General features: G+C 36.1%; 1 protein-coding gene and 1 pseudogene across 6 annotated transcripts in view; both read left to right on the forward strand.

Moving 5' to 3' along the window:
- HACE1 (HECT domain and ankyrin repeat containing E3 ubiquitin protein ligase 1) overlaps positions 1-16,178 on the forward strand; it is a 115,800-nt gene that overhangs the window by 85,167 nt on the left and 14,455 nt on the right. For 5 of the 6 annotated variants that reach the window (XM_039467453.2, XM_074397664.1, XM_074397665.1 and 2 more), the window contains 6 exons: positions 1,350-1,461; positions 1,557-1,654; positions 1,840-1,927; positions 5,280-5,429; positions 5,954-6,150; positions 14,825-14,956. In XM_039467453.2, coding sequence (XP_039323387.1) covers positions 1,350-1,461; positions 1,557-1,654; positions 1,840-1,927; positions 5,280-5,429; positions 5,954-6,150; positions 14,825-14,956 — 777 coding nt within the window. The remainder of the gene's footprint in view (positions 1-1,349; positions 1,462-1,556; positions 1,655-1,839; positions 1,928-5,279; positions 5,430-5,953; positions 6,151-14,824; positions 14,957-16,178) is intronic. The other variant, XM_010346431.3, reaches the window with a different exon arrangement.
- On the forward strand, positions 10,684-14,818 carry LOC141584102 (heterogeneous nuclear ribonucleoprotein A1-like; annotated as a pseudogene).

Genomic DNA, 16,178 nt, shown 5'->3' on the forward strand with positions numbered 1-16,178 from the left:
GCATACCACCATGCCTGGCTAATTAAAAAAAATTTTTTTTTTTTTTTTGGTAGAGACAGGGTGTCACTGTTGCCCAGGCTGGTCTCAAACTCCTGGGCTCAAGCAGTCCTCCTGCCTCGGCCTCGCAAAGTGTTGGGATTACAGGCATATGAGCCACCATACCTGGCCTCTTCTCTTACTTTTAATGCTTATTCAAAGGAGTAGTATCTCTCAGATTGACTTCATTGTTCCTCTTCATTGCTGCCGTGACCAGGACTTCTGTAGCTCATGCTTCACTGTTTAGAACTTGATATTATATACATATTGCGTTATTCTATGTTAGTCTCATCTGTTTAACTGTATTAAACACTTTTAGCAAGTTCATGGAGATTTTTACTGCTCGTATGTTACATGCAGTGTTGGTACATACTAGGTAGTCAATACTTCCTGATTAATCAAAAATTATCGATCAATTACAATTTACTTACCTGGTAGAAGAACAAAAGGAGAGACTTCCTTTGCTATTCAAGAGATCTTATTCTTTAATTTTTAGGGTAGAGAATGAAAAGAGATAACAAATTCCATTCCAGTTTCTGCATATATTCTAAAGGAGAGAAATAAGAATAAAGTTAGGAGTAATGGGCTGGGCGTGGTGGCTCACGCCTGTAATCTCAGCACTTTGGAAGGCTAAGGTGGGTGGATCACCTGAGGTCAGGAGTTTGAAACCAGCCTGGCCAACATGGTGAAACCTCATCTCTACTAAAAACACAAAAATTAGCTGGGTGTGGTGGTGCGTGCCTGTGATCCCAGCTACTTAGGAGGCTGAGGCAGGAGAATCACTTGAACTCAGGAGGCAGAAGTTGCAGTGAGTGGAGATCATGCCACTGCACTCTAGCCTGGGCAACAGAATGAGACTTCATCTCAAAACAACAACAACAACAAACTGAAAAAAGAATAAAATTAGGTGTAAGAGATTATTTTCATGAAAAATTAAATGGAACATGCAATGTGATTTTCTGGGTGTGAAAATTCATTGTAATAGGCTTAGATTTAAAAGAAATTGAGAATAAATGTGTTCAACTATGTATCTGATATTAAGTTCTTAGACATAACCAAATTTATCTTCTTTTGTATTGAAAATGAAGGAATTAAAAAAAACACAGTCTCTAGGTAGTCAAACTATTTCAGCTATGATCTGCCTTTTTGTGAATAGTTATTGAAATGTTAAAACATTTATCTAGTAATTCCTTATTATACATAAAGATCTAAGAATGATTATTTGTAGAAAAGGCATTTAGCATGCTAGCAAAATCTGGTAATTAGATAACTGATATACTGCTAACATATTTTACTCTTATTTTTTGAGCTAGCCTTTTAAAGATCGCTGTGAATGGTTTTATGAACATTTGCATTCAGGCCAACCAGATTCAGACATGGTGCACAGGCCAGTGAATGAAAATGATATTCTGCTGATTCATAGAGGTATGTTTAACAAAAGAACTGATATATGTGTGAAGCACAGAGTGCTTGTTATTGTAAATTTTAATATGTAAAATTAACCAATGCTACATATTTAGATTCTATTTTTAGGAGTAGCTGTGAAGTTGTGTCAAAAGCAAACTGTGCAAAGCTAAAGCAAGGGATTGCTGTACGGTTCCATGGAGAAGAAGGCATGGTGGGTACCAAGGAAGATGATGTAGAAATCACTGTATATGAAGAAAGATTGAAATGCCTTTTGAATAAAGTTTGATATTTAGTTGATAAAGGAAGAAAACTTTATATTTAAATTTTGTTATTTAGAAAAAAATTCCTGGTATAACATATTTCTGTTGATGCTGAATTTTATTTTCTTGAATTTAGGGTCAAGGTGTTGTGCGTGAGTGGTTCGATATTCTGTCCAATGAGATAGTGAATCCTGATTATGCATTGTTTACCCAGTCAGCTGATGGTAAGTTGTACGGTCTAGATGACTTTTTCTGCAACTTGTCGCATTTTTCATACTATTCCAGTACACTTTATCTTTGATTTGCGCAGTAGACCTGTGAGCTAGGCGGGATGCTCTTTATTTTATAGATGAGAAAACTGAAATTCGGAGTTTTTATCTGCATTCGCAGGGTTAATAAGTGGTAGAATCCTAAGTGGAACTTGACTCTTGGCCCCAAGGAGGTTTCTTACCAGTCCTTTGTAAAATAAAACTAAATTTGTTCAATTTAAGTATTGTTCTTTAGTCTACTTTTTTGAGGTAAAAATTGTTTTTCATAGATTCTTGGTGCTTGTAGATTGACTTAAACAAGTAAAGGTCCCTGTTTGGAAAAATAAAAATTTGCTAACCCTGTTTGAGTTTTCAAGTTTTAAAATATATTGGTTTTGGGAAAACCAAAGCTGAGAAATCATGGTGTAAAATTTCAACTCTTAATCTATTTATGTATACTAACTATTTTCAGTCATTTAAAGAGATCAAGACCTGTCTACTACAAAGCTCTTATTTAACTATATCATGCAGATAATTAACTCTCTGTTGAAATGGTGCTTGTGACCTATAGAGTTGTAATTTAATATTGTAAACTAAATGGCATTAGTTATCACCGCATTTATGTGAGGCATATTTGAGAACTCTCTAACTTAATAAAGATGTATTCCAAGTAAGGTGGGATTTCAGTTTTCAAATGCTCTGTACAGTTGCTTGTTTTTCCTAAAAATCTTTTCTTTCCCCAATGTTTACATTCTTTTATCAGGAGAGAATACTTCATTAATTGTAGCTTCTGATTGCTTCCAGCCAAATTAGCAGTAAATCCCCATTTGATAAGAAGGATGATTTTAGGGGAGGCAAGTGGGAGTGGGCTGCAATAGAGCTAGGCAGCTGCAGGCATTCATCCCTGTGATGGGCTTCTTGGATACACCTTGAGTATTTGAAATCACCTAGGAACATGGAACTGCCTGCTTTAACTTGGTAACTTTTGATTCTTTGCTCTGAGGTGAATTTGGTGTCTTTGTGAATGACAAGTTCAGTGAAACCTGAGTTTAATTATTTAGTCCTAATCTTTGAAGCTAGATCTAGCATTATATTTTAGACTTACTTCTCTTTATATCCTTTATTCTAAGTCGATTTAGTTCAGTATCTCAAAAACAGATTTGGTGTGGAATCATTAGTTGAGGTACTTCCTTAATGTAACAGATTTACAGCAGAGCAAATGTTGAAGTACATAGACCCATAAAGATTTGTTTGTTTGAAACAGATTCTTGCTCTGTCACCCAGGGTGGAAGGCAGTGGCATGATCTTGGCTCACTGCAGCCTTGACCTCCCGGGCTCAAGTGACTCTCCCACCTCAGTCTCCTGAGTAGCTGGGATGGCTGAGGTGGGAGGATCACTTGAGCTGGGAGAGCTGCCACGGCGCCCAGTTAGTTTTTGTATTTTGTAATTTCTGTGTGTGTGTGTGTGTGTATTTTTCTGAGACCATGAAAATAATTGGGAGGGTCAGAGCTATGCATTTTTTTGAATTTAAAATTTGACATAAACTTTTAATTCTACTTAAACTAATTTTCAAGCTAAAAACTGTTGCTCCTTTTCTGAAGATTTTTCTCCCCATTTCCTTTTCTTTTTAAATTCTTCTTATCTATACTTTTAAGAATCTAGATTTTTAAGAAAGTAATTAGAGAAGAAATTAAACAGAGCCAGGGGAGGAAAATAGAGTCATCAGAAATCTTTGTTGGTACATAGCCCTAATCATTCATTATTTTTCAGGTAAAAAATATTTGTGATTATTCTCAGAATATTATATTTTTGGGATGATGATTATATTTGTCTTTGAAGTCTGCCTTTATCTCACAAAGCTTTGCTTTGGATTTTAATATCGGGTCTTGCTTCATGACAGGGAATTATTCTCCAGAGGTCCTTAACGGTGAATGATGAGACTCACATGACTTACTGAAGTTATTCCCATAGATTTCCAAATTTGTACCTTATATCTAAATAAACTAGTCAGCAGTTTAACCTTGTGTTAACACTGAGAAATCAAAGACCGATGAAACACAGAGTAAATTATTGTCAAAATATATATGCTAAATGACTAAACATTTCACTTTCCAATACATTTCTACCTTTTATTTTTCTTTGATGCTATTTCGTTAGGTTTATCAGTTATTCTTTCTTTTAGCCCAAGCGTTTACAATAGTAGTATGTAGATAAGCTCATGATATGTTTGTTGAATGAATTTGTAGTATTAATTAGTGGCCATCACAGAAAAGTAGGAAAAATAGGAACAGAAAGTTATTTAAAGTTGAGGTTTGGGCATTAGGTTTTAACATTTAATTAATAGTAGTTTTTTGGTTTTGAGAATTTTTTTTTTTACTGTGGTAAAATCCACATTAAAATTTACCATTTATATTATTTGAAAGTATACAGTCAGTGGCATTTAAGAAGATTAATATGTTGTGTAACCATTGGCCGCTATCTATTTTCAGAGCTTTTTCATCACCCTAGGCAGAACTTCCATACCCATTAAGCAATAGCTCCCATTTCCCCTTTCTTCAGCCTTAGGTAACTACTAATCTACTTTATATATCTATAAATTTCCCTATTCTAGATATTTATAAAAGTGGATTCATATTCCATTGCACTAGATTTTCAATAATTGGTAACTATTGTCCTTGCCATTTTTACTTTCACCTCAGAGGTAATTGTTTAAACTTAATTGTTTCCCGTTACGAAGACCTGGTTACCTTGTGGACTGGGGTGATTTTCTAATCATTATTAACAGGCATCAAGTTCATTGACTAGGTCTGTCACTTAAGAATAGTTATACATTTAAAATTTTTAGTTATTCTCATAGTGTTCTACTCCTAAAAAAGCAGAAACTAGCAAATACTGCACTGGCATATACAGATGAATGGAATAATGTCTGTCCTAGTGAACAGCCTATTGCCATACTGCCTAGGAAATTGTGTATATATGCGCGTGTGTGTGTATGTGTACCTGCGCACGTGTGCATATGATCTTTTGCTGTATTATTTCCAGGGTGTCTCTGATGATCTTCCAACTAAAAATTTCAGTCAGAAGTACTCTAAAATTTTCTCTCTGCCATAGACTTACTGTGATAAATACGTGTGAATTAATGATTATCGTCTGTACTTAGAATTCTGCTTACCACCTGTTATATATTCCACAAAGAACGTTTTCTGGAAGTTTATACGTAATGAAACCTTAGCTTTGCTGAAGTTGTGTGTGAATTAGTTTATCTTCATTGAAATTATCTTTCTTCTGCATATAGATTCTTAGTAATATTTTGTATTTATTTCAATAGGAACAACTTTTCAGCCTAATAGCAACTCTTATGTAAATCCTGATCACTTGAACTATTTTCGTTTTGCTGGTCAGATCTTGGGATTAGCTTTGAACCACAGGCAGCTGGTCAATATTTACTTCACGCGATCCTTCTACAAGCACATTCTTGGTATGGCTCTAGTATTATTTATGCAGACATTTATTTATATTGTTTTTCTTTCAGTTTGAGGAAAACTAGATAAGCAGTGGCATTTTGGATGAGATAATTTTTATTTTGATTGGAGGCCATCTGTATATATAAGCATTCGGGTTTGAGGGAGAAAGAAATGACCTACCTTTTTTTTTTCGAAACACTTTTAGCTAATTTTTTTTTTTTTTAAATTTTAGTGTGTGTATGTTTATGCTAAGAATATATTCCAATATGAGTATACTTAAGATAATTGGTGCTTTGTAAGTTTGTAATAACTTCCTGAATAGCTATTTCAAAGAAAGATTACATTGTAACAATGTGAAAGAAACACAGGCTTAATTTAACAGACTTTCAAATTCAGGAATCCATTTAAAACATGCTGTGAATAGGATTATATTATATTTTGCAGTTTTTCAAAATATCTGTAGAGGGCAGTATTTTACCATTAAATAGAGAAGGGAGGCAGAAACAGACTATAACTACTGTATGTTTGCATTTTGTAGGTATTCCTGTAAATTACCAAGATGTGGCATCCATTGATCCAGAATATGCCAAAAATTTGCAATGGATTTTAGATAATGATATAAGTGATCTGGGTCTAGAACTAACTTTTTCTGTTGAGACTGATGTGTTTGGAGCAATGGAAGAGGTGCCTTTGAAACCTGGAGGTGGAAGTATTCTTGTGACACAGAATAACAAAGTAAGTACTTCAGTTTTTACCTTAACCATTGTTTGTAACTTGGCCCTGATAGTTTGCTAGTTACTCTAAGTTCTTCTGGCATTTGTAGAAAAGCCTTTACTGTTGTAGTTTCATAACAGATAAAACATTTAAGTTAACAAACCCATCAAATATTAAATTTTGATTTAGAAAGGATTATTTTGTTAATTGTGCTAGTTATGCTGAGGTGGTTCTAAAAAGTCTAGAGCATTTCAGCTGATAGTATAAATTAGGCATAAGCATTTTGAGAAATCTGATTAGAAATATAAACTTAATTTATAATTTTAAGCTGGTGAAACTTAAATTTCTTGCTAAACTTGTTAGAGGGCCTATGTAAACCAGTCTCCATGTGGGGGAGTCACTTATTCCCAAATTTTATTAAAAGGCTTTGGTGATTATAAAGTGAAACCAAATAGATGAAAATACCTTAAATTTAAAAAGCAGTATTTTATATAAATAAATGCAATTAATATAGGCAAATGTATATATATTAGTTCCACATTTGAAATATAATGCTCTTAAATTAGATGTAGCCTCTTTTGCTCATATCTTCAGTTTTAGTTTTTAGAATTGAAGCTATAGGGGTTTAGATGTTAGCATCACTTTTATAATACTAGTCATAAAGTTCATCCAGGCTGGGAGAAAAAAAAAGAAGATAGTAGAGTGGGGCAGGATATCAGGGAATGAAGTGGTATGGAAGTTAAATTATAGAGGTGAAGCATTAAGTGGTCAGGTAGGAGTAAGGATGGGAAGAAGGAAATGTTCTGGGCTTACAGGAAGGCACCGAGATGACACAGAGCCTGATGTGTTTGGGAAACCACAAGTAGATCAGAGTTGTGGAGCTTAGCTTAGGTTACAGAGTAAGCAAGTAGAAAAAGATGATATGGGGAAGGGAGAAAGTGGCCAAATTCTGAAAGACTTTGCATCCACAATTAGTAATTTGAAAATGATTCTGAAGTCTGTAGGGATGATTGCAGATTTTTTTTTAAATTGCATTTTAGGTTTTGGGGTACAGATTGCAGATGTTAAAGAGAGAAGTGACGTGATCAAATTTCAGTTTAAAAAAAAAAAAAAACCCCAAGAAACAACCGAATCAGCTTGGAGTGTGAAGAATGGGTTGAAATGGGGCAGTACTGGAGTCAGGGCAACTGAGAGGAAGCTGTGGCATTTTGGTTTGGGGAAGCATGCATGAGGAATTAAGGCAGTGGCAGTGACGATGGAGAAAATGGTATAGCTTTTAAGCTTATGAGAATAATTTTTAGAATTTGATAATCAATTGGGAAGATGTGAAAGAGGAAGAACTCAAGGATGACTGCCACTTTTGTGGATTGGGCGATCTAATGACTGAAAGTGTTGCCCTCTTACTCTTCATCAACCTCATTATCATTAGTTCTGTTTTCTAGTGATAGTAATTACTACTTATTGAGTACTTTGTGTGTTTCATGTATCTGAACTATGTTCTTTATGTTTCTCATTTCTTGTAACAGCCTCTTGAGATAGTTGTTTCTCTTTATTCAGTGTGGAAATAGCCTTAATGTTAAAAAATTTTGATACTAGGTTTTTATAATGTGCTAGGCACTGTTTGACATGACTTATGGGTATTGTGCTTAACTCTGTGAGGTGGGGATACCTCTTCCTACAGGTGAGGAAATGGAAGCATATAGGAGCTAAATAGCTCTCTCAGTGCAGTCTGTACATTTCAAGACTGCTTGTGCAGGGGCCATCCTAATCTCTGTATCCATCCGGTTTTAGTATGTCTGTGCTGCCAAGGTGAACACTCAAGTCTGCTTGTAACTACAACACTACATTTCTTTAGAAGTTGAATAACTGCCCAGGGACACAAAACTTATAACTGATGTTTTATTTTAAATGGACATCTGTAAGACAGTGTAACTGCTAGGCTTCTTGTTTACTAAGGCAGTGAGTATCAACAAAGTAGCAAATACAAATTTGGTATGTTTTATCAATTTCATTTTAATATGGTTTTATTGCTACTTTTATATGGTTAAGTTTTTATGGCTAGTTTTGCTTGACTTATTTAACATACACATTTAATGCACATGCAAGCACAAAACACAGGCTTTTATCCATAGATTATTTACTTAAAGTGGATTCTTTATATGCATCTTTACAAAAGTATACAGGGGCTGGGTGCAGTGGCTCATGTCTGTAATCCCAGCACTTTGGAAGGCCGAGGCAGGTGGATCGTGAGGTCAAGAGATTGAGACCATCCTGGCCAACCAACATGGTGAAACCCTGTCACTACTGAAAATACGAAAATTAGCTAGGCATGGTGCCGTGCACATCTCTACTGAAAATACAAAAATTAGCTAGACATGGTGCCGTGTGCCTGTAGTCCCAGCTGCTTGGGCGGCTGATGCAGGAGAATTGCTTGAACCCAGGAGGCAGAGGTTGCAGTGAGTGGAGATTGTGCCATTGCATTCCAGTCTGGTGACAAAGCAAGACTGTCTCAAAAAAAAAAAAAGAAAAAAGTATAGAGTTTGAGCATCCATAATTCAGAGTGCCCCAGAGTCTGAAACGTTTTGAGTACTGACATGAAACCGTAAGTGGTAAATTTCTGATCTCATATGACCAGTGGGCACTCAGAACACAAGCATACAACATATAGTTGATTCAGTATCCCCAAAGGAAAAAAAACCCTCCCAGCCCCCTTCTGCTGCATGTATATGTTTTTTTCACACACCAGGATTCCCTCATAATGAAGTGAAAATGGAAAGGAATTGTGACTTTTCAGTAGTCTAGTTGCAGTAATATAAGAAAAGATGTTAAATTTTTAAAGATTTGTGGCCATAGAGCATCTGCTCATCACAAAACTGGTGAAATTCATTGATGAATTTGCCAAGGTCATTGCTGACGAAAATCTGATGCCAGAACAAGTCTGTATTGCTGTTAAAATATCACTGTTTTGTTGCTGTTGCCTCAGAAACACACTGACAACAGCTGATAAGGCATTTCTTTCGTTTGGACCTTGGGGAACCTGATGTGAAGACACATCTGATTATAGTTGATCTTTTTGTGGAGTATCTTACTGGGGTTCTCTGCATTTCCTGAATTTGAATCTTGACCTGTCCTGATAATTTTGGGGAGTTCTCTCTCCCATATGATATGCTAAAGTATGTTTTCCAACTTGATTCCATTCTCCCCATCTCTTTCAGGTACCCCGATCAGTCATAGGTTTGGTTTCTTTACATGATTCCATATTTCTTGGAGATTTTATTCATTCCTTTTTGTTCTTTTTTATCTGTTATTGTCTGCCTGTCTTTTTTTGGAAAGATAGTCTTCAATCTCTGAGGTTTTACCCTCTGCTTGGTCTATTCTGCTATTGATTCTTGTGATTGTGTTGTGAAGGTCTCCTGTTTTGTTTTTCACTTCTATCAGGTCTATTATGTTCCTCTCTAAGCTGACTGTTGTGGCTATCAGCTCTTGTATTGTTTTATCATGATTCTTAGCTTCTTTGCATTGGGTTACAACATGCTCCTTTAGCTCGGTGAAGTTTATTATTATTACCTACCTTTCAAAGCCTATTTCTGTCAGTTCAGCCATCTCAGCATCAGACCAGTTACGTGCTTTTGCCGGAGAGGTGTTGCAGTCATTTGGAGAAGAGGCTTTTTGAGTTTTCAGCATTTTTGTGTTGATTCTTTCCCATCTTTTTGGGCTTGTCTACCTTTGATCTTTGAAGTTGCTGACCTCTGAGGTTTTTGTGAGGTCTTTTTGTTGATATTGTTGTTTTTTGTTCGTTTGTTTTTCTTTTAGTAGTCCGACCACTCTACTGTAGGCTGGTGTGGTTTGCCAGGGGTTCTCTCCAGACCCCAGTTGCCTTGCTTTCTCCCATACCTGGAGGTATCAGCAGTGAACGCCATGAAACAGCAAAGATGGCAGGCAGGTCCTTCCTCTAGAAGCTCTGTCCTAGGGGGTGCTTACCTATTGTTGACCTGCACGAACCTGTAAGAGGTGGCTGGAGACTCCTTGTTGGGAGATCTCAACCAGTCACCTGCCAAAAGAAGCAGTCTGGCTGCTTTTTAGTAGAGCACGTGTGCTGCATTGAGGGGGACCCTTCCTTGCTGGACCGCCTGTATTCTCCAAAGCCAGCAGGCTGGAGCAGGCTGGAGCAGGCTGGAGAACTGCTGATAAGGCAGTCACCCCTCACCCTTGGAGCTCGGTCCCAGTGAGGGTAGCAAAGCTCTGTTCTTAGAACCATTAGTCAGTGTATTTCTACACAACATGAATGCTTTAAGTGTTACTGGGTAAAAGTACTGAGTGTGCTTAGTAAAATTTGTATTGTCATGATAATATTAATTTGTTTTATTCTGTTTGAAGGTGTACTGTTTAGTGAGGCAAGGAAACAGAGTTTGACTTAGATTTATCTGTTAAACACAGCTATCTTTTAACTGTTTGAAAAACTTTTTATTACAGAAAAGTTAAGAAGGGTTTATGATAGCTAGATTTCATTATTTTATTGAAAAATACCTTTCTGCCCGTGGATGCCGCTGATGAAGCATTGTTAAAGTCTCTCTTCTCCCCGTAATCACGTGTAAGTCAGAGTCTCCTGAAGAGCCCGAACAGCTGAGAAAGCTGTTTATTGGAGGGTTGAGCTTTGAAACAACTGATGAGAGTCTGAGGAGCCATTTTGAGCAACAGGGAAGGCTCCCAGACTGTGTGGTAATGAAAGATCCAAACACCAAGCACTCCAGGGGCTTTGGGTTCCTCACGTATGCCACTGTGGAGGAGGTGGATGCAGCCATGAATGCAAGGCCACACAACATGGATGAAAGAGTTGTGGAACCAAAGAGAGCTGTCTCAAGAGAAGATTCCCAAAGACCAAGTGCCCCTTTAACTGTGAAAAAAATATTTGTTGGTGGCATTAAAGAAGACATGGAAGAACATCACCTAAAAGATTATTTTGAGCAGTATGGAAAAATTGAAATGATTGAAATCATGACTGACCTTGGCAGTGGCAAGAAAAGGGCTTTGCCATTGTAACCTTGATGACCATGCCTCCGTGGATAAGATTGTCATTCAGAAATACCACACTGTGAATGGCCACAACTGTGAAGTTAGGAAAGTCCTATCAAAGCAGGAGATTGCTAGTGCTTCATCCAGCCAAAGAGGCTGAAGTGGTTCTGGAAACTTTGGTGGTGGTCGTGGAGGTGGTTTTGGTGGGAATGACAACTTTGGTCATGGAAGAAACTTCAGTGGTTGTGGTGGCTTTAGTGGCAGCTGTGGTGGTGGTGGATATGGTGGCAGTGGGGGTAGCTATAATGAATTTGGCAATGATGGAAGCAACTTTGGAAGTGGTGCAAGCTACAGTGATTTTGGCAGTTACAACAATCAGTCTTCAAAGTTTGGACCCATGAAAGGAGGAAGCTTTGGAGGCAGAAACTATGGCCCCTATGGTGGTGATGGCCAATACTTTGCCAAACCATGAAACCAAGGTCACTGTGGCGGTTTCAGTAACAGCAGTAGCTATGGCAGTGGCAGAAGATTTTAATTAGGAAGCAAAGCTTAGCAGGAGAGGAGAGCCAGAGAAGTGACAGGGAAGCTACAGGTTACAACGGATGCCTAGCTGCTACAAAGAAGACATGATTTTAACAAATACTCATGTGTATGGGAAAAAACTCGAGGACTGTATTTGTGACTAATTGTATAACAGGTTATTTTAGTTTCTGTTCTGTGGAAAGTATAAAGCATTCCAACAAAGGGTTTTAATGTAGATTTTTTTTTTTTTTGCACCCATGCTGTTGATTGCTAAATGTAATAGTCTGATCGTGACACTGAATAAATGTCTTTTTTTATTTTTTTTTTATTTTTTAACGTGCTGTGTAAAGTTAGTCTACTCTGAAGCCATCTTGGTAAATTTCCCCAACAGTGTGAAGTTAGAATTCCTTCAGGGTGATGCCAGGTTCTATTTGGAATTTATATACAACCTGCTTGCATAGAGAAGCCATTGTCTTCAGAAACCTTGATGTAGTTAAACTGATAGTTACTGTTGTGACCTGAAGGTCACCGTTAAAAGGGTGTAAGCAAAATCGTGGAATTATTGGTTATAAAAATGATTGTTGGCACATCCTATGCAATATATCTAAATTGAATAGTGGTACCAGATAAAATTATAGATGGGAATGAAGCTTGTGTATCATCCATTATCATGTGTAATCAATAAACTATTTAATTATATTGAAAAAAGCAAAGAAAAATAATTTAGTTTAACTGCCATCCACATTTAAATTACTTAATTAGCATGAAGACTGGGATGTGAAGGAGCTGATTTTCACAAATTGGTATCAATAACTATAAACTGAGTTACTGCAATACATGTGGAAATAATAAATATTAAAAGAAATAGAAAAAGGAAGATGAAAGTGTATTTGTAAAAATTAATTTAAAAATAGAAAGGAGGAAATAAGTGATTAATTAGTGAAAAGAATGTATACTATTCTGATAGATATGGAATGCAATTAAAATAGGTAATATTTACATGAGCAATTCACAAATCTTTTATTTTCATGCTTCATGATTTGTTGAAGTCTTCAACAGAGATTATTGAGTCACACTTTAAGATTATAAAGCCAGAACCTCTTGGAAAAAAGTCAGTTTTAGGGAAGCATAGGGTCTTTTCTGGCATCTTAAAAAATATAGGTGTATAATTATAGGAATGGGGCAGAAAATTTTTAGTGCATCCAGTCAACAGTTTTAGTGAGAGTAGATGTAAACTAAATTATAATCATGTGCTAATGCAGATACTTCTGTAATCACTATAAAATGTTTTTTGTATGTTATTTCTTGGGCTGGACTCTGGAAATTTAGTGTATGTTTCTGTTTGACTGTTGGGCACACATTTCTGTCTCCCTCTCTGTAATAACTACCTGTATGAAACTTGTAACTGATTAATTCCTATATAGTAGAGAAAATCTTATACCTTTGGTTGGTGGGAAGTAGAATTTGGGGTGAGAGTAGATTGATAGCAGAGACGGTAGCTTTCCTTGCATTAAATTGTACAGGGAGCCACACAGGGTTTAAGGAGAATGTGAGGAATCTACTGTGACAGGTCTGTAGCTCTGAGAGCTATGGAGAATTCATAGCTGGCAGTCATGTAGAACTTGCTGGCTCAGTGCCTTTTTTTGTTTTTTTTTCCCTGTTTTTTGTTTGTTTTTGTTGTTGTTTGTTTTTGTTTTTGAACAGAGCATCAGATTAGTGCCAAAAAAGAACAAAGGAAGAGGCCTAAAACAGACTTCTTCCCTGTTAAGAGTATTAATTCCTAGTAGGTGGGAACTATATACCTGCTATAGCATATTGCTTTTAACTCACAAAGTTTCACTTACAAGTAATTAAAAAATATATAAATGATAACATCTGATAGTTTATATATGTATACACACAGATACTTTTTCTCTCTCTCTGTATATAATTCATTTTGTTCTAAGCCAAAATACATTTTTAAAATTACCAGTTCTTTTTTTTTTTTTTCTTTAAGAGACAAGAGTCTTGCCCTGTTGCTCAGGCTGGAGTATGGTGGCACGGTTATAATTCACTGCAGACTCAAACTCCTGGGGTCAAGCAATGCTTGCACCTCAGCCTCCCCTAGTAACTAGGAGTACAGGCATGGCCACCATGCCCTGCTTATTACCTGTTAAATTTTAAGTAACAATATTTTCTATGATTATGATGCATTTTAAAAAACAATGTGTGAATATAGCTTAACTTAGAATTGGATTGGCTATGTATGCTACAAGCAGTGATTTTATCAAGTTCTAAGTATGTGTTAAGTGAGCTTGATGATTGTATGCATTCATTCATCACATACTTTTTGAATACTTACAAAGTGGCATTCACTTTTTAGGAGTTTCGGTATATATACTGGTAAAACAAAGCCCCTCTCTACAGAGAGATTACATTCTAATGAGACATTTCAGTGAGAATGACCTAGAAGTATAAACATACTGGGGCCCGGACAAGCTTGTATTTCAGGAATAGCCAGAAAGCTAGTGAAACTAGAATTGAGTGAATGAATGAGCTAGGTAGAGAATGGAAAGAAATGAGATCAGAGAGCAAGGCAGAGACCAGATCATTGAGGACCTTAGAGACTAGGAAAGGAATTTGGATTTTACTCCAGGTGTCATGAGAAGTCATTATAGGGTTTTGAGCAAGAGAGTTGCCTGATCTGAATTATTTACATATACATACACACACATATATTTCTATGTCTATATATACATATATATTTTTTAAAATGACTCTAAGGTGTAGCAGCAGTACAGGGACAAAAATGGAAACAGGGATACCAGATGTTGCAGTAATCCAGATGGGAAGTGATGATGATGGCTTGAACCAGGATGCTGAAATGGAGGTAGTGAGACCAGGTCAGATTGAGAATATTTTTTTAAAGGTAGATCTGATAGCAAGCATCAGCTGAAATAAAGTGTGAGAGAAATCATGGATGATTTGATTCCCTAGAATTTTTGCCTAAACAGCTTAGTGAATGGTGGCTTGTGGTTTGCTGAGATGTATGAGTGTTGGTGTCAATTTTGTTTTAAACCTTTACGCCTTAAATAAGAAATAATTATATTAACATTATATTAACATCTTAAGTATGTAAGATGTTTTTTAAAAGTCATTATGAAAACTTCTTTTTCAATAGGCGGAGTACGTCCAGCTTGTTACTGAACTTCGAATGACAAGAGCCATTCAGCCTCAGATCAATGCTTTTTTACAGGGCTTTCATATGTTCATTCCACCTTCCCTCATACAGCTTTTTGATGAATATGAATTGGTAAGGAGAAACATCAGTTCTTATGTCATTACACGGCAACACAAAAAAATTATATCTGGTTGATATAATTCAGATATAATTGTGGAGTACTATAATGAATGAAAAAATGTATAAATAAGACAAAATGGTTGAATGCTCATTTTTAGAGATTTGATATAAGATTTATGGATGTGCTTCTCTTAAGCTTAATAACCAGATTAACAACTCCTTAATGTGAAGTGATTGAGGTGGTGATGAACCAAAATGAAATATATTTCATTTCTTCTGTATGGGAGATGTTGAAAGCTTCCTATATGCAGTATTCTACATTATTTCTGAATTCTTTATTTGACCACATGTTGTAAAGGATGCTGATACTAACATCTTCAAACTTCTAAAAAGAATTAAGAAGCTTTTTCTTATTGTATAGTATTCTCTTCTTCAGTTCCTTATATTGCCATATATATAATTTTATAGTTCTTCATTTCGAACCTATAGAGTTCATCATCTTTGCCGTCCTCTAGTCCCTAATGAATGTTTGGTTTTGCTACTTTAATTTGCCTTTCTTATACTATGATCCAACAGGATTTCTAATTTTGTGTGATTTATGTCTGCATTATTCTCCATTTTCTTTTTCTTTTTTCCTTTTGGTAATTTGGAGAATTATTTTGAAACTCTTTATCTAAATCTTAATAAAGCCCAGTATCTTAAATAGAATATAGCTGCTTTCTTATCTAAAAAATTATAATTTGGAATAGTAAGTTCCAGACCTGTGGAAATGTTTTCTTTGGTTTTTATTCTGTCAGAAAATTAGTTTTACCCTATGCCTTTCATTTTAGTAAATGGATACAGATACCAATAGATCCTTTTAATTTTACATATGTATCAGTATTTTTAATTTATCACTCATGGTATATCCTAGTATAGTAGTGCTAGGCTGCAAACCCATGTTCCCTGACCCCAGATCCCATCAGTGTTGCCAGTCTGCTTCTTGGTGGCATGAGAAATCAGAGGGACTTGGCTTTTGAACTTTTTGTGTGACTTTGTGTCTTCCATAGGGGAGGGCTAGGCTACACTGAGAAAGGAACCTTTTAAAAAATTTGGTGTAAACATCTAAGCTAGATGTACATCTGAGTTAAAGGATTCAGGTTAAATTCTAGAGTTTTGGTGAGTAGGAGGTATCGAGTAGCTCCACTGTACTGAACTGGACGTGTAGTCATCCATAATAGACTGTTCTTCCATA

The sequence above is a fragment of the Saimiri boliviensis genome, chromosome 4 (assembly GCF_048565385.1).
Source record: "Saimiri boliviensis isolate mSaiBol1 chromosome 4, mSaiBol1.pri, whole genome shotgun sequence".
In the NCBI taxonomy this organism is placed as follows: domain Eukaryota; kingdom Metazoa; phylum Chordata; class Mammalia; order Primates; family Cebidae; genus Saimiri; species Saimiri boliviensis.